This window comes from Anolis sagrei, chromosome 3, assembly GCF_037176765.1.
Source record: "Anolis sagrei isolate rAnoSag1 chromosome 3, rAnoSag1.mat, whole genome shotgun sequence".
NCBI lineage: Eukaryota > Metazoa > Chordata > Lepidosauria > Squamata > Dactyloidae > Anolis > Anolis sagrei.
In genome coordinates, this window is record NC_090023.1 from 243,869,742 (window position 1) to 243,892,034 (window position 22,293).

At 41.2% G+C, this 22,293-nt stretch overlaps 1 protein-coding gene across 2 annotated transcripts; it reads right to left on the bottom strand.

Annotated features, from left to right (window-relative positions):
* Window positions 1–4,305: 4,305 nt before the first annotated feature.
* C3H3orf33 (chromosome 3 C3orf33 homolog) lies at window positions 4,306–17,811 on the bottom strand. 2 transcript variants are annotated; one of them, XM_067466009.1, is made up of 6 exons: window positions 17,685–17,745; window positions 15,102–15,197; window positions 11,619–11,678; window positions 9,020–9,173; window positions 7,103–7,263; window positions 4,306–6,366 (listed from the first exon to the last, which is right to left on the bottom strand). In XM_067466009.1, the coding sequence occupies exons 2-6, from the start codon at window positions 15,120–15,122 to the stop codon at window positions 6,100–6,102; spliced, it is 663 nt and encodes a 220-aa protein (XP_067322110.1). In that variant the 5' UTR covers window positions 15,123–15,197; window positions 17,685–17,745; the 3' UTR covers window positions 4,306–6,099. The 2 variants fall into 2 exon arrangements, with proteins under 2 accessions (XP_067322110.1, XP_060623638.2); XM_060767655.2 differs by lacking the exon at window positions 15,102–15,197 and having other exon boundaries at window positions 17,685–17,811.
* Window positions 17,812–22,293: the final 4,482 nt, after the last annotated feature.

The following is a 22,293-nucleotide window of genomic DNA, read 5'->3' on the forward strand; positions in this document are numbered from 1 at the left end:
ACTCACTGCTGGAACCTTCAGTGCTAGAGCCTCCTTAAATTGGTGACTGTTTGACTATTTGGATGTTTTTATACTGTTTTAATTTAAATTGTATATTTATGCTTTTGGTTGTGGGCACCATGGTGTGCAGTTTGTTAGCCGCCCTGAGTCCTTCTGCAGAGGTCGAGATAGGATGGGATACAAATGTCCAAAATAAACAAATAAATAAATAATCCCCATTCTGCATGGATTTCCTTAATCATAAGCCAAATGAAAGTATAGCCATTCTCTTCTATCATAAGGACTATACTCTTGGTTCTAGTCCTTATGATAGAGGAAAACACAAAGGTCTAAATTTAAAATGTATTCTGCCTTTTGCTTGCCAAGCACAAAAATCAATCAGTTGTTGCACCTGGTGTGCATCAATAGCTATGAAAGAGCAATTATTTCACAGGTGAACCAGAGCAATTAGGGTTGCCAGGTGTCCCTTATTATAAAGGTCATCCTTACAACACTATATAGGCAGCTACTATATGGCGGGGGCACAGAAACATGTGCATAGGATTTCCTCCCCTGCAATTATTCTCTCTGATTTCCTTGTACTGTATATACAGGCCTCCCTCCATATCTGCAGGTTCAACCACCCAAAGCGTGGAACTATCTTTTACTCCAAAAAGCAAAACTTGATTTTGCCATTTTATATAAGAGACACCAATTTATTATGCCATTGTATTGTCGAAGACTTTCACGGCTGGAATCACCGGGTTGTTGTAGGTTTTTTCGGGCTATATGGCCATGTTCTAGAGCATTCTCTCCTGACATTTCGCCTGCATCTATTATGCTATTATGCCATTGTATACAATGAACTGTAAGCATCCATGGATTTTGATATACATGAGACATCATGTAACCGAACCCCAGCGGATACCAAGCGTTGGCTGTTTCCTTATATTTCATTTAATACGTATTTTAAAAACGAGTGGCTCACATGGAAGTTCCACAGTTCTGCCTTACCTGTTTAACACAAGTGTGTGCTTTCCACCTACGTAACCATGAAGCCAACAGGAAATTGAAAGTTACCTGGAAAGGCCAAGAGCTCAAACACTGTTCCCATCCTAAATTTCAACCTTGATCGAACACTAACATTTAGGAAACACTGTATGAACACCAATCATGAAGTAGCTATATGCAATAACATCCTGCGTAAACTTACTGATAATGCAAGGGGTAGAGACCCAAAATTAATAAGAACATCAGCCCTGTTTTTGTCTTACTCAACTGCTGAGTATGCCTGCCCTGTTTGGCACAAGTCTGTCCACATGAAGCAGGTGAATATAGCACTGAACAAAACATGTAGAATAATCACAGGGTGTCTCAAACCCACATCTGTTGATAGACTCTATAAGCTAGCTGGCATTGCTCCCCCAATGTGTGACAGTAAGCTACTGCTAACTGTGAGAGAAATAAGGTTGAACACTGTGAAAGCCACCCACTTCATGGCTATCAGCCTCCTCCCAGTAGACTCAAATCAAGGAAAAGCTTAATCTGTATGGTTGTCCACAATGCCCTGCTTCATGCACAGAGACTCCGATAATGTCATATTTTCTTTGATTTATGAAACTTTTAAATAATAATAACAACAACGATGATAATAATAATGATGATGTATTTGGAACTTGCCAAAGCTCAATATATCCACTGTAAATAAGTAATGAAGCTAGAAAGGAAGGTTGAGAAAAAAGGAACTGCGATGGATACCACTTCCCTGGCAAAGAATATTTCTTGAGAACTGAGTAGTCTTCCCTAAAGTTTTTGTTTAAAAGGACATCTTTTTTAAAAAAATGAAATAATATTTGTAAAAGGGGAAAAAGTAGAAATTGCAGTGGAATGATTGGAGCAACTGAGTCTGTTTTCCTTATAATATATAGTTATGATGTGTAAGCATCATTTAAAACTCCCCCTCAAAGGTTTTCTCTAAATATTCAAATCAAATCTCTAGTGATGTCTTCTATTTTCATTTAAATCTAAGGAAAACAGAACATTACTGCAAGGCGTTTCCCCTCCCCCAGATCCCTCCTACAGATAATATGAAATGCTTAAAGATAATATGAAATCCTTAAAGATGCATTTGCCTGAAATGAAATGCATTAGTGTAATTACAAAGCGGAACTTGACTTTAATACAAGCATGAAAGGAAGGGAAAACGGCATATTTCTGACATAAATAATCATCATAATAAAAACCACTGTGTGATAATCCTCCAGAAAATACAGCCAGTTCTGATTGCCTACTAAGATTTGGGTGGGATGACAGTGGAAAGGGAAGCCTTAACAACCCACTCATTGACCAGGAGTATTTCCCTGAATCAAAAGTGATGTATGTACTTTATGAAAGGGTTGATTTGAGAGTCCACTCCTAACTTGCTCCCCAACAGCTATTTAAAAAGGAAAAGGGGAAGATTTATCCATTATAGTTTCAATAGGGAAGGCAAGGTTTCACGCAGACATTATTGATTATCTGGAGATACAAGAATCCAACAAACAAATACCCACTACTGCACTAACAGGTTGAGAATGCCCTATCTGAAATGCTTGGGACCAAAAGTATTTTGGACTTTTGAAAATTATAGAAGACTTGCATATACACAATGAAATATCTTGGAGATGGACACTGTACACATGTGGCCTGAAAATAATTTTATATACAATATTTTCAGTAATTAAGTGCATGAAACAAAGGACATGTCTATATTTACCACTTAGGTCAGTGTGAAACCAGCTGAGTGATTTCACATGTGAACAGTCAGAAGTCTGGCTGATCCTTATAATGTACCACAGAAGCTGACATCAAACTGGTTCCATGGCTTCACAGCGATGGAGGAATTGTCCCATCCCGTCCCATCCCCCGCCCACTTTCCCTGTCATAATGCACATGTGCAGATTGCTGGAGCATCCATAAGTGAATTGGTTTTGCTTTGAGATGTGGTTTATACTTAGGTGTGCTGATGCGCATTACAGGCTCTACTTTCAGCTTAAAGTCCTTAATGTACATTGTTGTGTATGTTTGAGCCAGGCTTTAGCACAGCTGGTGCATGCCTGGGCCGGGCATTAGCACAGCTGGTTAATCACCAGCAACAATAGATCACACCAGTTGAAAGGTTGGCAGCTTGAAGTCCGGGTTGGGGTGAACACCCGACCTTCAGCCCAGCTCACTGTCCACGTAAGCAGTCCGAAAACAGGTGTGAGCTGTGAGTAGAGAAAATAGGCTTAAGCGGGGAGGTATTTTATGGCACCATAAAAAGGAAGTACTAGAAAATACTGGTGATCAAAGAAAGGAGGAAATCTGTGATCAAGGGTTCTTTGTCATAGAGAGGATGGAGAGACAGCACCCCTCATGGTCAGAATTGAGCACAACCTCCAGGATGCCGAAATTGGGGGGAAATGCTGACATATACCTTTATCTGTTATCTGTCCTGTCTGTTTAACGGCATTGAATGTTTGCCGTGGATGTGTTCTGTGATCCACCCTTCAGGGTTAGAAGGGCAGAATATAAATGTTGTAAACAAATAAATAATAATAAATTTGAGGCTTGTGTCATATAAACACACCTTCTAACTGCCTTAAGTGGTTGGTATAGATGTGTCTAAATTGTGTGTACACTGAGCCATCACAGCCACCGATTTAGACTGTTTTGGATTTTGGAGAATTCGGGACTTTGGAATTCAAGTGAAGAATAACATACAAACACATTCAATAATCTGTATAAAACCAGGCCTGGTTTTGCTATGAGGTAAACATGTGGGAGCTGTCAGGATACTAACCATTTTTTTCTTCGCTTTTATTTTTCTGATATTTTAAACCAAGCAGGCATTATGGTGCAGCCAAGACTTGGCAAAAGAGAGCATCGCAACTGTTCTGCGCTGTCAACAGCTCCCTTCACCCAGCCCCCTCCTGCGAGCTTAATGCCTTTTAGCAAACAAAGGATCCAGCTCAGCGCTTTGCCCTTTTCTCCTCTACTCTGTCACTACACTCATGCATACAGCATTAATCGTTTTTAGTTATTAACAACAGTAACAGAAGAAGATAACATGAGGCAACAGCACTTCATTTATCCCCTTGACAAGACATAAACCACCATTTTGACAGGCAGGCAGGCTCACAAGGAGGGTTCTCCCACTGCTGACAATCGCCCACTTGTGTGTTGCAGGGGTCCATCTGCAATGCCACTGTCAGCAATGGAAGCCTGGCACGCATAAGTACCATATGCTCTCAACTGTTATCCTGTTACAAAGCTAAGTGACACAAGAAATTAGCAAATTTCCAAGGCTGGTTTATACTTAATCACTTTATTGTTAAAGCATCTGAATTACTGCTAGTAATTTAACAGATTAATATTTTAATACTTAACCGGTTTGCAAAGAGAACAGGAAAAGTCATATTGAATCATTTATTTTTCTGTGTCATAGACATTTTTTTCTAGAGTCGAGGCAAGACTGTTAAAATAGTAGTCTCATCATCAGATTGGTTAAGCATTTAAATAAATGGCTTAGAACAATCAGTAATACATAATGTTCCTCCAAAATAAATACAGTCATGCGCTCTCATCTTACGATCAGGTCAATTAATCTTGGAAGGAGGAGTACACAACAACGGTTACGGTTACGCAGCAACAGACTTGATCTTGGTCCAATGAACACTGCCTTGAATGCAAGCTCAAAATTTCTAAGTAAGTGGATTTATGACTGCAACCAGAAAGTGGTCTATAAACATCATGCATAAGTACACTGGTCTGTGAATTTGGTCCCTATAGAATCAACAAGGCTTGATTTTGTAAAATCCAAGCCACATTCATACCAGTAGCAACAAAGTGGGTGAATGCTTCTATAGCTATCAGGTTGGACCTGGACAACAAAGGGATGATACAATGGTTGTGTAAAACCGTGTGTTGTTTCCCTATAGTTCAATGGGTTCACCCATAATGCCATAACTCGCAAAAAGTTTACACGAAAAGTATCTACTTGGCTGCATTAGAAACAAAATAAACCTCAGTGTAAACTCATGTTAAATATAAGACTGTATTTGGGCTGGAAGTTACCACAGAGTTGCACTGCAGGACCTAGCAAAATCCCAGAGAGGATACCTCCCTAAGAATTTCTAAGTATCCCAGTGCAATTCTATGGTCTGCCAGGTCAGGAAGTCAGATCATTTCTACTTTCTTCTAGATTGCTACAGGTGTATAATATGCAGCTCAAGCTACCAAGACCTGAAACTACTTTGCTTTGATATATATAATGACAGCAACGTGTAGTGTCTACAGAAAGGACAGTGCAGAGCTCATAACATCTTCATGATGATTTTAGCTAATAGTAGGTTGAGTTTTAGGAAGTAAATATCATCTGATTATGAAAAGGCCGCTGTGTTTGCGTTGCTGGCATGCATTCAACTAAACCAGGAAAACTTGAGGTAAATTCAGCAGCTGATGGCAATATGAACTTTACATCTTGTTAGAGGATAATGTACACGGAAGTCTGCATAAACTGACTAGGTTCTCTACCTGTTATTTGGTTTTGTGAACAATATCCACTAAATACATCACTGGAAAAAAAAGGTATTCTGCTATCAACAACATAATATTCACTCCTGTAAATCAACAACAAGATCCACACTAACCCGATATTACCAACACTTTCACATCACTCTCTGGCCCCTTCCACACAGCTGAATAAAATATCACATGTTCTGCTTTGAACTGGAATATATGGCAGTGTGGACTCAAATAATCCAGTTCAAAGCAGATATTGTAGGATTTTCTGCCCTAATATTCTGGGCTATATGGCTGTGTGGAAGAGCCCCCTGTTCATTGAGCCTTACATCATCTTCTTCTGCTGAGTATCCTAGAATGCATTCTTCATTTTCAAATAACAAAATGTATATTCAACTCATATGAATTTCTAGTTATATACCCATCCCCTCAAAAAATATTTTCTCGGATGTTCTCATTTTCTTCCAAGGCAGGAGCCACCAACAGAAGAGAGGGCCTTTTATAGTACTATTCCATCAAAAAGAATATAATGCTGCATCCTGTTCCATCTGGTGTTTTCCCCTCAAAACCCTTGTGCTTTCAGAGACGGGTTCTTAGCCAGGTTGCAAATTGTTTTAACTTTTGTAGATATTTATTATTGGTAATATGCTCTCTAAGTTTCTCAATGAATGTTTCTTCTCTCCAGATTCCTTTATGTTTCTTGACAGCTTTCAGTTCAGCTTGAAGTAGCCTTTTGTGAAGCTTCCAGTATATCCGGGACTCATGTGAAAGTCCTTCAATATTGACTGTCTTGCCAAGCCCTTGCCTCAAGATTTCTTCATTCAGGCAGACACTGGAAAATCTACCCTGTTTAGAAATAACGGTGAAAGCATTGCTGTGTGTATCTTTTATGAGAATGAAAGTGCAATCCACAGTGAATAAGCTGAAATTATTCAGGAGCCAGCAGTGGCTTTCCTCGTGCCGGCAGGACTGCTAACCGATAGGTCAGCTCTTTGAATCTGGGGAGAGCGGATTGAGCTCTCTCTGTCAGCTCCAGCTCTCCATGCAGGGACATGGGAGAAGCCCCCCAAAGGAAGGTAAAGCATCCAACATCTGGGAGTCTCCTGGCAACATCCTTACAGATGGCCAATTCTCTCACACCAGAAGCAACTTGCAGTTTCTCAAGTCGCTCATGACACACACAAAAAGAATTCCGTTTATACAGCAAGATCCTTGCATCCACATCTCGGGGGGAATGGCCTTTTGAGAAATTTGCTAGGTCCTCCATGCAATTCTAGGGTATGCTTTCCCTGGAAGTTACCACCAAGTCGTACTGCAGGACCTAGCAAATTTCCAGAGAGTATACCTCCCTAAGAATTTCTAAGTCTCCCAATGCAATTCTATGGTCTGCTGGGACTGGAAGTCAGATGATTTAATAGCATTTTAGACATATCTCTGGTTTCAGGTAACTCTAGCCCAGCAGATATGAGGGTCTTAACAGTGGTAAAGAAAAAGATTGCAATCCTGAAGTTAACCCAGTGAGACCTACAGCGTAAACATGCCTAGAATTAGGCCTCCCATTTTCCCTTGCATTGCTATTTACCTTTTTGACCACCACAAGGCAATGAAGCACTGAGTTCTTCCTTTCCAGAAGTTGGAACCACATCATTTGTGAGGGTTTTATTTCGCCTTTTAACCAGACCGTGCCACCTGGTGCCAGCTCCACACCAGCAAGCTTGACCAGCAACAATCCGTCTGCATGCCCTAGGGACACATGCATAATAACGTTTTGTTTTTTGACAACATTATGAGAGTAATATTACTAGCTTATTCAATTTAAGCAGAGAGTACAATAACTGGAGTTCTATGGTACTTTGAAATCAATTTAATTTTAGTCTCAGCTGAAGAAAACTATGGAAATTCATAGGACTGCCTAACAAATCCCATTTTTTCAATGTGTTGTATGTCAGCCTGTTCAGCCTGTGATTGTACCTGATGTTAAGGTTAATATTCATGTTGAAAATGATGTCCATGTTGATGTTCGTGATGAGAATGGAAATGATGTTCCTGATGGTGGACCTGGGCCTGTTGGCATTGGGGTTGAGGGTTTACTTGGGCCTGAGTTAAGCTCAACGATTCATAAGGCCACATTTTTGGGAAAGGCCCTTCACAGCTTTTCTCAGAACAACTGTCTGAAGATGATTTGTCAAGTGCAGAAATTAATGAGAGAGAAGATAATGAAAGAATAGACAGGGAGCAAAGTTTCAGTAAACAGAAACAAAAGGATCAGTTCATCTGAAGCAAAAAGAGATAACAAACCGTTTTCTGGTGGGAAGGTCAAGAGAAATGCTTTCCTTTCAGTTTCAAGACCTGAAAAAGCTTTATAATGATTAATGGGAGAGTTGTCTCTGTTAGGTCAACATTGTTATTTTATCAAGGTTTTGCTTTCAAGTGCTCTTAGTTTCATGCACCAAGTTTTTTCCAAGCTTAAGATATTTTCCTGCCGTCTTGTTTCATGGATTCAAGTGCATAGTTTTATGGATTTTTATGTATTCATCAATCTTGTTTTTCCTTGAAGCTTCTGGACTATTTTATATATTGGACCTTTACTGTTTTTGCTATTGTTTTCTGCTTTGTCTACATATATTCTTTAATAAACTGCTTGCTGATTTTACCAAGCTGGCATGGTATTTAAGGTCAGAGGTGTTCCTGCTCTGGTGTATGACAAAATGAGAGTAGATTAATAGGTACCGCTTTTTCTGCGGGAAGATAACGGCGCTCCATGCAGTTATGCTAGTCGCATGACCTTGTAGTTGTCTACGGACAATGCCAGATCTTTGGTTTAGAAATGGAGAAGAGCACCATCCCCCAGAGTCAGACGCGACTAGACTTAATGTCAGGAGAAACCTTTACCTGTACTTTTTTAATACTGAAGAAGCCTATTGCAAAGGGCTACAACTAACTTTGGATATCTGGTGTTCATAAGACTAGTTCTGGATTAGCTTACACTCCCCCTGAAAGATTGTTTCCACAGCTTGGAAGTACTCCTGGATCCCCCTCTCCAAATATCTGCCCAGGGAGATGCGACGGTCAGAAGGGCTTACTACCAGTTACAGCTGATATGCCAGCTGCACCCCTTCCTAGATTTAGGGGACCTGAAGATGGTAGTGCATGAACTGGCAATCTCAAGGTTGGAATTCTGCAATGCATTGGGCTACCTTTGTACCAAATTTGGAAATTCCAATTGGTCACCGGAACATCCAGGAGTGAGCATATTACACCTATACTACAGTCACTCAGTTTGTTGCCAATTAGTTTCTGGGCAAAATACAAAGACATAAATCTAACAAATAAGTATTTAAAGAGATTAGCTGCTCAAAGTCTTCAGAAACATCCACACATGTTCCATTTGTTTTGCATATCCCTTTTTAAGGACACTTGTTCAACCATACTTGAGTAAAAGTTGATGAATGTTTTACCTTACCACTATGAGCATATTCACAGATTTCATCCTACTTACATCTTTTCTGCAAAGATGAAATAATTGGAAGGGTGATAGGAATATGTTCAATTTCTAATCCTTGATCAGTTATTTGGTGTAACCGTCCACGAAGCTTAACATTCTTCTCTATAAATTCTGAAGGTATTTCCAAAACATTTGTGAATTTGGTTGTCTATTCATGAAAGAAAGAGAGAAAGGGCAAAAAAAAAAAAAGCATAAATACAGGAAAGGTAACATGAGACTAGACCACTGTAATATATGCATGACTGAGTAGCAAAATGTTTAATCATTCATTAGAAAGGTTCAGTCTATGGCAAATTCTCACAGTAGAAACTGTTCCTATGGAACTCTGTATTCCACATTCATTATTACCTACATCAAGTTCTTGAGATGAAATGGTCAAAATAGGAATGCTGCAATTTTCCAGTTATAGTTCACCTGTAATCCTTGCTCATTCTTGCCACGACAGGCAATGGTGAGGAATGCTAGGAGCTGCACTCTATTTTGCCCACCTCTGAGCTAAGCACACAAATAAAGTTCTTCTTTAGACATTTCTAAGGAAGGACTTTATTTCATATATATTTGCCATGGTCTGAACATTATTTTATCGCTGTACAATTGAACTGGTGGCAATCCAACAAACCTGGATTGCCACCATCAAGGGCACATTACAGTATCCTTACAGTATCCATTTACAAACACGGTATTTGTCATGCTTTAGATTTTTAATGTATTTTAAAGACATTACAAGTGTACCCTTACATAGTGAACATGTCAAAGGGCTCTGCCAATGTTCTATCCTGCAGCTTTCCCTCTCAGTGGAGATATTTTAGTCAAAATCCATATCACAAAAGAAAAAAATGTAAGTGGTGAATGAATTATGAGAACATGGTTGTCAAAACTTTGAATGACCAGGTTATGGAAGAACAGGGAGATGTTGGTGGTAACTGAAGGATTTATATATTGGAATCATCCAGGACATTGCATTCACAACATATATGTGTGGTTGTGAAAGCTGTGAAAAGGTCAGGAAGAACCTCAACACATTAGAAGTGTGAAGTACCATGAACTTTCAAAAAGGCAAGTCAATGGGCCCTATAGCAAATCAAGTCTGCACCTTACTAGAAGTCAAAAGGCTCAACAGGGGCTATTGTACTTTAGATATATTTTGAGACAGTATTGTAGTATAATAACTGGCAAATAGAGGGAGAAAGCATGGAGGCAGTGACAGACTTTGTATTTCTAGGCACAAAGATTACTGCAGATGCAGACTGCAGCCAGGAAATCAGAAGATGTTTACTTCTTGGGAGGAGAGCAATGACCAATCTCGATAAAATAATGAAGAGTAGAGACATCACACTGACAATGAAGATCTGCATAGTTAAAGCAATGGTATTCCCCATAGTAACCTATGGATGTGAGACCTGGACCATAAGGAAGGCTGAGCAAAGGAAGATAGATGTTTTTGAACTGCGGTGTTGGAGGAAAATTCTGAAAATACCTTAGACCACAAGAAAATCAAACCAGTGCATAACCCAGGAAACAATTCCCGCCTGCTCACTGGAGGGAAGGATATTAGAGACAAAGATGAAGTACTTTGGTCACATAATAAGAAGACAGGAAAGCTTGGAGAAGATAATGATGCTGGGGAAAATTGAAGGAAAAAGGAAGAGGGGCCGACCAAGGGCAAGATGGATGGATGGTATCCTTGAACTGACTGGCTTGACCTTGAAGGAGCCGGGGGGGTGGCAATGGCTGACAGGGAGCTCTGGAATGTTCATGAGGTCACAAAGAGTCGGAAGTGACTGAATTAATAAACAACAACAATGAGACAGTATGACTCACTGAGAATGTTGTAGAAAATGGAAGGCAACAAAAAAAATAGGAAGACCATAGTACAGATTGATTGATTCATGGGAGCACATCCTTGCATTTGCAAGACTTCAACACAGCTGTTAATGTCTGAGGCTCTTGGCGATCTCTCATTCAAAGGGCGACCAAAAGTGGGAACTGACTCACGGGAAGCAAGAACAACGAAAAGCAGGGGCTGCACAAACAGATGGAGTTTCTCATTAAACTGGCTCTTGTATCTGCTGCTCATATATTATCTGGCCTCCAGTCAAAGACAGGTGACCAGGACTTAATTTATTTCCCAAATCTGAGGCATAAAACCTTGCAAAGCCCTTGCATCTGAAGGTTCTGTCAACAAACAAAACAAAATAACTCTGGGGAATGTTCTCAGTCTGACATTTCATTATAAACAAGATATTCAAAGGAGATATACAATCACCTTGGGCCCCATTCTGGGATGAAGATGAGGTGCAAATAAATAAATAAATATTCTTAGATGAAAAAAATTCAAATTAAGCAATGCTTGTGGCAACAAAATTGGATTAAAATCAAAACTGTTATTTTTTGTAGCATGCTGAAGCTGACCTAGACTTTATATAGTTGTGCTACAACTGTACATAAAACCTAGCAGAAGCCATTCCTCATAGATTGCAACACATGAAAGGAGGACAGTTATAATGAATTGTATTGATGTTATACCCTTAGTGTTGAACTGTTAAAGCTGTTTTATAATCTTAGAAATTGCTCCACTCAATCCACAACTTACCAGTTTAACGCTCTTTGCCAGTAAAACTACTCCAGCTACAGCCATTCCGGTGCTGATACTCTGTAGAAAGTAATACAGTCACTTTCAGATCATTGGCATTATACATATTTCCCTTTGAATATAGAAAGACAAATTAGCAGCTAAATTGAAACAATACATGGTCAAAAAGATTTCTGAAAATGATACTTTTCATTCAGCAAATTGGTCTATAGAAAGCCATAAAAAAGAACTGGTTCTGAAGGGTTTACCCAACACAAGCAAAGCCACGTCAACTGAATAATAGTCAACTAAAGAATACGACTAGACTTAATGTCAAGGGGAAGCCTTTACCTTTACCTTAAAGAATATTATTGAAGGTAGCAATGCTATAACATGGATATCTGGGAGCAAGCCTTAATCAACCAGATTTATTTTTTGAAATTTGTTTAGCACAGACCTATGCACTTTGCAAAGATAGACTGAATTGCAAGCAAACATGCATAGGTTTGTACTAAAATATTTATTTGGGGGTAAGTCACTATAATATTAGCAAGATTTGCTTCCACATAAATATGTATAAGAGACAGGATATACTTTGAATATGGTCTTCATAAAGTCGTAAAGATTGGACTGCAGAAGACAGAAGTTGTTCCAAGATATTTTTATTCTGGGTCTAACCCATAGAAAACATCAGATATGAGAATACTTACCTGGTTGAATATATACTCCCTGTTTAGTTTCTATGCTGTCTGATTCAGATTCCACAGAAAAATGGCCCAGTGCAAGCTCAGGACCACCCAAAGGACCTGGAGCATAACTCCTGATTCTAAGAATCCTGCTCTTCCATCAGGTACAGGCAATCTCCAAGTTACAGACAAAATAGGTTCTGGAGGTTTGTTCTTAAGTTGAATTTGTGTGTAAGTTGAAGTGAGGTAGTCAGGTGTATAGGGTATTGCAGTTAGATTACTGCAGCACACTCTATATAGGGCTGCTCTTGAAGATGACTCCAGAGCTCCAGCTAGTTAAAATGCATCAGTTCAATGGCAGATTTGGATACCATACAGACCTTGCATAATGCTACTCTGGGGGGGGGGGGGGGGGGACTAACTGTCCTCAAATCCCACAATATAGGACAGGATGCATATATTTTGGTTAATCTCCGGCATTTTATTCCCAGCCCCTGGCCTTACAGTTTATGTTGCACTAGTCCTGTCCTACCCTATATGTCTCAAATCTGCACAGGCCCACTTTTCTCAGCCATTGGTTGTTTTCTGTTTGGTTATGTTTTATGATGTCTTAGATTTTATTAGTTTTATTGTTGTAATATAGTCGATTGTTAATGTTTTTAATTGTGGTACTTTGCAACCTTGTTTATATTGGGCTTGCTCCCCATGTAAACCGCCCTGATTCCCTTCAAGGAGATGAAGGCGTGATATAAGAATAAAGTTATTATTATTATGATTATTATTTTAATAAAAGTAATGATAAAGTTGCAAACACGAAGAATTTATGTTATGACTGATTTGAATGGAAATGTATTTACAATGTTTCTTCAGTTAAATCATTTTGATTAGTCAAAAATGCTCCAAAAGAAATTGCACATTGTAATGGATTGGCCTACCTTAAAGGGTTGGTGTAAAGTGAGAAAACATGCCCAGCTTGCACAAGCTAAGGAGAGCTAAGGTGGTGGAGCAATCAGGCAGCCTTTTAGCCAGAAGCGCAGTCTGATTGGCTGATGAAATTGGAGGGAAACGCTTACCAACTGGAGATGGGCGGAGCCAGAGGCAAAGAGAAGCTGAGGCAGCCATTTTGAGTTCAGTTAGGAGATTGGTGTGGGAAGAAGAGTTAGGAATTTTGAAGGGGGATGGAAGGAAGGAAGAGATTTGGGGGCTGTTTGTTATATGAAAGATACCTCTTTGAGGATAATAGTTAATAGGCCTCTATAGTGTTTAGAGTGCTGTGGGAGGAAGGGAGCTTCAAAAGGTTTAAAAGATCCTGTTTGAATGTCTGTGTGTGGAGCTTTGTTTTTAAGAAATTCAAGATATAAGTACCATCCTCTGTAAAAAGAAAAGCCTGACAAGTTATTTGAAAACATTACGCATATGTTTTGATGAGATGTTTTTTGATAATGATGAATTGTGGATTATTTTACACTATGTTTTGTATTTTGCACCTGTTTTTCTATGTTGTACACCGCAATGAATCGCCCTTGGGCAGAGAATTGCGATATATAAGCGTAGTAAATAAATAAATAAATAAATATTGACTGTTCAGAATAAACAACATATTCCTGTTTTATTCCAACTGAAGACTTTGTGTGGTTTTAAAACGTTCCATTGAAAAGGTGGCCTATGAAACAATAACTGCCCCTTCTCTCCTGACTTTTAGAAAACTGGTGAAAACTTGGCTCTGGAATTTAGCATTTGATGAGTGAGTCAATAACTCTTGACCACACGGACGGATGGTGATGAACTGTGATTTCATTTCGACGACTTGGCCTTATGTAATTATATGATTGCATTTTAATGTATTTATGTATTAGTGTGTTATGGGGTGTGATGTTTTAAACCATTGTTTATGAATCTTTTGTTGTAAACCGGCCTGAGTCCCTCTTCGGAGGTCGAGAAGACAGGCATATAAAAGTTCTAAATAAATAAATAAATAAAAGGTGGCAGAAAAAAAAAATCTCAAATAAATAATTGGTGGCAGCAAAGGCAAAATATAAAATACAGTGGTGGCTTTCCACTGTCTGGCCTTGTGTGTGTGAGTCATAGAATCCTAAAGTTGGAAGATACCTCATGGGCCATCCAGTCCAACCTCCTGCCAAGAAGCAGGAATATTCCATTCAAAGCACCCCCGACAGATGGCCATCCAGCCTCTGTTTAAAAGCTTCCAAAGGAGGAGCCTCCATCACACTCCGGGGCAGAGAGTTCCACTGCTAAACGGCTCTCACAGTCAGAAAGTTCTTCCTAATGTTCAGATCAGTGGTTCTCAACCGGGGTCCCCAGATGTTTTTGGCCTTCAACTCCCAGAAATCCTAACAGCTGGTACACTAGCTGGGATTCCTGGGAGTTGTAGGCCAAAACACCTGGGGACCCACAGGTTGAGAACCACTGGTTCAGATGGAATCTCCTTTCTTGTAGTTTGAAGCCATTGTTCTGCGTCCTAGTCTCCAGGGAAGCAGAAAACAAGCTTGCTCCCTCCTCCCTATGACTTCCCCTCACATATTTATACATGGCTATCACGTCTCCTCTCAGCCTTCTCTTCTTCAGGCTAAAGTCTCTGATCACTTCACGGCCTCGCCTTGAGCCAAGCCTTGTCGTTTTGTCCTTTGTCCTCCATCTTGTGTAGTGTGGTGCCTGTTGCACACATCATTAAAAAGAAAAGAAAAAAAGGATTTCTTCCAGATTTTTTGAAAGGGCAGATGTAACAGTGGAGAAAGAGTGATCTGCCCAGATGCTGTTTTGCTCCAAATTGATAAGTAACATGCAGGAGTATACACACCTTTGGATCCCAGAGGGACATCTAAATATGCAGCTAAACACTTCCTTTAGAGAGAATTATTCACATCCATTTCCTTGCATCCATCACTGAAGCACACTGTGTATGTAAACAGAAGCAGAGTGAACTAAATCGGATGAGTCCCAAAATACACCTCCATGTTATTTAATCCAGTCACCTGTTACAAGTTAATTGTCTCAAGTTTGTTACCAGGCCTGAGATCCAAATCTGCTTTAATCCTGATTGAAGTATGCCATGTTTTAATAAAGAAGAGAGCCTTCTGAGGACATGCATAGCATCCTAACTACAACCTGAAATGAACTGATGATTCAGGAGAAAGGGCCTGTGTGGAAGTTAAGGAGTCTAATGACACATCTCTTCTTTTAAAGGTGTCCTAAAATGTATTCCCCAATACAAAGCTAATAGTAGGAATGATGACTGTTTGATGGCTAAGCCAATATTCGTAATATGAAGGATCAATGTTATCATAATTATTTCATCAAAGTTACACATTCCATCTTAAATTACAATTTCATGTTCAGGGTCCTAGCAGGTTCATAAGGGGAGATGCGTCCGGACAGGTAAGTTGAGCCAGAACCACAATATCATGTGGTATTGCATGGGCGGTAACTGACAACCTATTGAGATATTATGGTAAAATTTGTAAGTTTTTAAAATACAATTTCGGGGCATGGACATTGCATGATTGTTTAGATAGCTGTACATTCCCTTACTATCTATCCTAGATATGGGCAAACTTGGGCCCAAGTTTGCCCATGCCCGAATCCCCTCTTCTTTCCCCCAAGTCAGCTGAATTAAGAGCCAGCTGCATTAAGATCACTACTGACCAAAAGGTCATGAGTTCGAAGCCAGCTCGGGTCGTAGTGAGCTTCCGACCACTTTGTGTGGCTTGCTGTCGACCTTTGCAGCACGAAAGACAGTTGCATCTGTCAAGTAGGAAATTTAGGTACAGCTTATGCGGGGGAGGCTAATTTATGACACCATAAAAATCTCCAGCCAGCATGCAAAAAATGAGGAAGTACTTCATCAGATCATAAGTTCAAAGCCAGCCCGGGTCGTAATGAGTTTCCAACCACTTTGTGTGGTTTGCTGTCGACCTTTGCAGCCCAAAAGACAGTTGCATCTGTCAAGTAGGAAATTTAAGTACAGCTTATGCGGGGAGGCTAATTTATGACGGCATAAAAATCTCCAGCAAGCATGCAAAAAATGAGGAAGTACTTCATCAGTGTCACAAATGGATGGTGAAGCAACAGCTCCCCTGGTGGCCAGAATGCCCTCATGAAAAAGCTGGAATGTTAAATAGCCTTTGTGTGTTTGTGTCTATATATGTTGTGTGTCTATGGCATTGAATGTTTGCAAATGTGTGTGTTTGTGTGTGTATATATATATATATATATATATATATATATATGTTGTTGTTCATTCGTTCAGTCGTCTTCGACTCTTCGTGACCTCATGGACCAGCCCATGCCAGAGCTCCCTGTCGGCCGTCACCACCCCCAGCTCCTTCAAGGTCTGTCCAGTCACTTCAAGGACGCCATCCATCCATCTTGCCCTTGGTCGGCCCCTCTTCCTTTTACCTTCCACTTTCCCCAGCATGATTGTCTTCTCTAGGCTTTGCTGTCTCCTCATGATGTGGCCAAAGTACTTCAACTTTCTCTCTAGTATCCTTCCCTCCAGTGAGCAGTCAGGCTTTATTTCCTGGAGGATGGACTGGTTGGATCTTCTCGCAGTCCAAGGCACTCTCAGAACTTTCCTCCAGCACCACAGTTCAAAAGCATCGATCTTCCTTCGCTCAGCCTTCCCTAAGGTCCAGCTCTCACATCCGTAGGTGACTACAGGGAATACCATGGCTTTGACTAGGCAGATCTTTGTTGCCAGTCTGATGTCTCTGCTCTTTACTATTTTATTGAGACTGGACATTGCTCTCCTCCCAAGAAGTAAGCGTCTTCCGATTTCCTGGCCACGGTCTGCATCTGCAGTAATCTTTGCGCCTAGAAATACAAAGTCTGTCACGGCCTCCACATTTTCTCCCTCTATGTCCCAGTTGTCAATGATTCTTGTTGCCATAATCTTGGTTTTTTTGACGTTTAGCTGCAACCCGGCTTTTGCGCTTTCTTCTTTCACCTTGATTAGAAGGCTCCTCAGCTCCTCCTCGCTTTCGGCCATCAGAGTGGGGTCATCTGCATATCTGAGGTTGTTAATGTATACATAGTAATATATATATATATAGTATATATATATATAGTAATCCGCCCTGAATTCCCTGCGAGGTGAGAAGGGCAGAATATAAATGCTATAAATAAATAAATAAATAAATAAAACCACAAACTTGTTAGGCCAAAGTGGCTCCCCCATAGAAACTGATCCTAAAAAGAGCTTAAGGAGTCAAAGAGTGTGGGAACCTGGCTTGATATTGGAAGCCAAGTAGGAAGATCATCAATGCACACCATGTGCTGTTTTGCTTTCTCTAGCCAAGCCAAACCCAGACCCAAGTTGTCTCCTTGCTCCTTCCCCTTCCTTCCTTGCTTCCTTCCTTCCTGGGGACTCCTTTAGGCCACGTACCCGGAGCAGAGTCAGGTGTGCGTCCGCCCACTCGGAGAGGCGCGCCACATAATGATGCGCCCGGCTCGGTTCCCCCGCCATCAAAACCCGGGACTCCTCCGCCTTCAGCACTTCCTCGCCGCTTCCGCCCGACTTGCACAGGCAGCAGCGCCACCTGCTGGAGGGTTGGCTAATAAACAGGAAGAGTCAAGGTCCCCTCTTTGCTTTGTCAGCCCAGAAGGAGCAAAAGCGCTCAATCCTGGCCATCAAGGAGAAATGTAGCCAAGCCTGACATGGCAGTCTCTTTGAAAAGCAGCTTCAAACCAGGCATGGGCTGGTGAATTTGTCCTTTGGGAGTTAAGATAGCAAAGACCGCATGGGCCATCCAGTCCAACCCCCTGCCAAGAAGCAGGAAAATCACATTCAAAGCACCCCCGACAGATGGCCATCCAGCCCCTGTTTAAAAGCCTCCAAAGAAGGAGCCTCCACCACACTCCCGGGGCAGAGAGTTCCACTGCTGAACAGTTCTCACAGTCAGGAAGTTCTTCCTCATGTTCCTCCAGATCCTGTTTGATCTTTTGGCCTGCATTAATAGGAGCATAGTGTCTAGATCTAGGGAAGTAATGCTACCCCTCTATTCTGCTCTGGTTAGACCACACCTGGAATATTGTGTCCAATTCTGGGCACCACAGTTCAAGAGAGATATTGACAAGCTGGAATGTGTCCAGAAGAGGGCGACTAAAATGGAGAACAAGCCCTATGAGGAGCGGCTTAAGGAGCTGGGCATGTTTAGCTTAAAGAAGAGAAGGCTGAGAGGAGATATGATAGCCATGTATAAATATGTGAGAGGAAGCCACAGGGAGGAGGGAGCAAGCTTGTTTTCTGCTTCCTTGGAGACTAGGACGCGGAACAATGGCTTCAAACTACAAGAGAGGAGATTCCATCTGAACATGAGGAAGAACTTCCTGACTGTGAGAGCCGTTCAGCAGTGGAACTCTCTGCCCCGGAGTGTGGTGGAGGCTCCTTCTTTGGAAGCTTTTAAACGGGCTGGATGGCCATCTGTCAGGGGTGATTTGAATGCAGTATTCCTGCTTCTTGGCAAGGGGTTGGACTGGATGGCCCATGAGATCTCTTCCAACTCTTTGATTCTATGATTCTTGCTAAGCAGAGTTGACTCTGGTTACTAACTGGGTGGAAAACCACTAAGGAATATCAGATTCTGTAGACTATCTTTCAGAGGAAGAAACCAGCAAAAACCACATCTGAGTATGCCTTGCCTAAGAAGACCCTATGAAATTAATGGGGTGACCATAAATTGGCAGGCTACTTGAAGACATCGACAACCATAGAATCGTAGAGTTGAAAGAGACCTTTGTGGACCATCCAGTCCAACCCCCTGCCAAGAAACATGAAAATCACATTCAAAGCACCCCCGACAGATGGCCATCCAGCCCCTGTTTAAAAGCCTCCAAAGAAAGGAGCCTCCACCACACTCCGGGGCAGAGAGTTCCACTGCTGAACAGCTCTCACCGTCAGGAAGTTCTTCATCATGTTCCTCCAGATCCTGTTTGATCTTCTTGCTAAGCAGAGTTGACTCTGGTTACTACCTGGGTGGGAAACCACCAAGGAATATCAGATGCTGTAGACCAGGGGTCCTCAAACTTTTTAAACAGAGGGCCAGCTCACAGTCCCTCAAACTGTTGGAGGGCCGGATTATAATTTGAAAAAAAGCATGAATGAATTCCTACGCGCACTGCACATATCTTATTTGTAATGCAAAAAACACTTAAAAACAATACAATAATTAAAATTAAGAACAATTTTAACAAATATAAACTTATTAGTATGGGCCTGCTTTTGGCTGATAAGATAGGATTGTTGTTGTTGTGTGCTTTCAAGTCGTTTCAGACTTAGATTGACCCTGGGCGAGGGCCGGGTAAATGACCTTGGAAGGCCGTATCCGGCCCTTAGGCCTTAGTTTGAGGACCCCTGCTGTAGACTCTTTCAGAGGAAGAAACCAGCATAAACCACTTCTGAGTATGCCTTGCCTAAGAAAACCCTATGAAATTAATGGGTCACCATAAATTGGCAGGCTTCTTGAAGGCACCGACAACCATAGAATCGCAGAGTTGAAAGAGACCTTTGTGGGCCATCCAGTCCAACCCCCTGCCAAGAAGCAGGAAAACCACATTCAAAGCACCCCCGACATATGGCCATGCAGCCCCTGTTCAAAAGCCTCCAAAGGAGGAGCCTCCACCACACTCCGGGGCTGAGAGTTCCACTGCTGAACAGCTCTCAGTCAGGAAGTTCTTCCTAATGTTCAGATGGAATCTCCTTTCTTGTAGTTTGAAGCCATTGCTCCGAGTCCTAGTCTCCAGGCAGTAGAAAACAAGATTGCTCCCTCCTCCCCATGACTTCCTCTCACGTATTTATACATGGCTATCATGTCTCCTCTCAGCCTTCTCTTCTTCAGGCTAAACATGCCCAGCTCTTTAAGCTGTTCCTCATAGGGCTTGTTCTCCAGACCCTTGATCATTTTAGTTGCCCTTCTTTGGACACCTTCCAGCATCTCCCTTGAATTGCGGTGCCTAGAACTGGACACATTACTCCAGGTGTGGTCTGACCAAAGCGGAATAGAAGGGTAGCATGACTTCCCTGGATCTAGACACTATACTATTGATGCAGGCCAAAATCCCATTGGCTTTTTTAGCAGCCGCATCACATTGTTGGCTCATGTTTAACTTGTTGTCCATGAGACTCCAAGATCTTTTTCACACATCTATTGATCCAGGTATCCTCCATTCTGTATCTTTGCATTTCATTTTTTTTCTGCCCAAGTGGAGTATCTTGCATTTGTCACTGTTGAATTTCATTTTGTTAGTTTTGGCCCATCTCTCTAATCTGTTAAGATCGTTTTGAATTCTGCTCCTGCCTTCTGGAGTATTGGCTATCCCTCCCAATTTGGTGTCGTCTGCAAACTTGATGATCATGCCTTCTAGCCCTTCATCTAAGTCATTAATTTGCTTTCCCCCTTTAATGGAAAACCCAGAATTAATGACCTAGCTTTGTAAAACGAAGAAAGACAAGCGGAGATAACAATACAGAGTGCTGGATAATATTGACAGGCTAAGTAGTTCAAATGATACGTATCAAATAATACTCTTATCAGACCTCAACATTCCTCCTTCCCCGAAAGAAGGTAGTTATGAGATAATTGTACTGGATTCCCTAAAAGCAATCTTTTATTCTGAAACAGGAAATAGTTACACGCCAAGAGGATTGTATATTATATGTCAGGCTCTAAATTAGAAGTTTCCTGTGTAATTTACGTATCTTGCAGTTGAAATGTTACATTTACCTTTTTGCATATTATGGATAGCTTTAATATCTACAGTTTTAATGGAACATCGGTTTATGTAATATATTAAAAGTGAAAGGCAGGTGCTTCATTTCACAAACTGCTAAGCCATAGTGGCCCCATATACTGTAATATCCCAAAGGTAGGGATGTTGTTCACAATCTGAGAATGCAAAACTGGTCTAGGAATACGAAATATCTATGGATAGAACAGGAAATGTTGGTTTACCCTTGAGTTGAAGCATAAACATAAACAAAAGCTCCCTAAAGTCAACTCTCAAGGTTAAACATAAACTCATCCAGACATAATACCAGCATGTCTGAAACACTTTGAAACTCAGGGTTTTCACAATGCCAAGTGGAGTTCTTGGATCTCCTTCTCCATAGAATCATAGAGTTTGAAGAGACCACATGGGCCATCTAGTCCAACCCACTGCCATGCAGGAAAAGCAGAATCAAAGCACCCTAACAGATGGTCATCCAGACTCAGTGCTGTCGAAGGCTTTCATGGCCAGAATCACAGGGTTGTTGTGAGTTTTCTGGGCTGTATTGCCATGTTCCAGAAGCATTCCCTCCTGGTATTTAGCTCACATCTATGGCAGGCATCCTCAGAGGTTGTGAGGTTTACCATAGCCATAGATGTGATTTCTGGAACATGGCTATACAGCCCGAAAAACTCACAGCAACCCATCCACTATTTAAAAGCCTCCAAGGAAGGAGCTTCTACCACACTCTGAGGCAGAGTTCCACTGTTGAACAGCGGTCAGGAACAGTCAGGAAGTTCTTCCTAATGTTCAGGTGGGATCTCCATTCCTGTAATCCAAACCCATTGCTTCGAGTCTCCAGGGCAGCAGAAAACAAACCTGCTCCCTCTTCCTTATGACATCCTTTCAAATATTTAAACATGGTGAGCATGTCCCCTCTCAATCTTGTCTTCTGCAGGCTAAACATTCCCAGCACTTTAAGATGCTCTTCAGAGGGCATGGTCCATCCAGGTTGTCAATATCCCTCTTGAATTGTGGTGCCCAGAATTGGACACAGTATTCCAGGCGAGGTCTGACCAAATCAGAATAGAGAGACACCATGGCCTCACTTGATCTGGATATCTTGTCCACTTAGGCTGTTGTCCAGCCAGGGGTCACCCATCCTATATCTGTGCATTTCATTCTTTTTCTTCCTAAGTGAAGTATCCTACACTTCTTCTTGAAATTCATTTTGTTCGTTTTGGCCCAGCTCTCCAATCTGTTGTGGTCATTTCTGATCCTGTCCCTTG

Coding starts and splice junctions, on each gene's coding strand:
- C3H3orf33 (XM_060767655.2), bottom strand. CDS start 17,765: ATGGCGGGGGAACCGAGCCGGGCGCATCATTATGTGGCGCGCCTCTCC. Junction 11,679..17,684: donor CACACCTGACTCTGCTCCGG/GTACGTGGCCTA, acceptor TACTTTCTACAG/AGTATCAGCACCGGAATGGC. Junction 7,264..9,019: donor TTCATCTTTGCAGAAAAGAT/GTAAGTAGGATG, acceptor ATGTGTCCCTAG/GGCATGCAGACGGATTGTTG.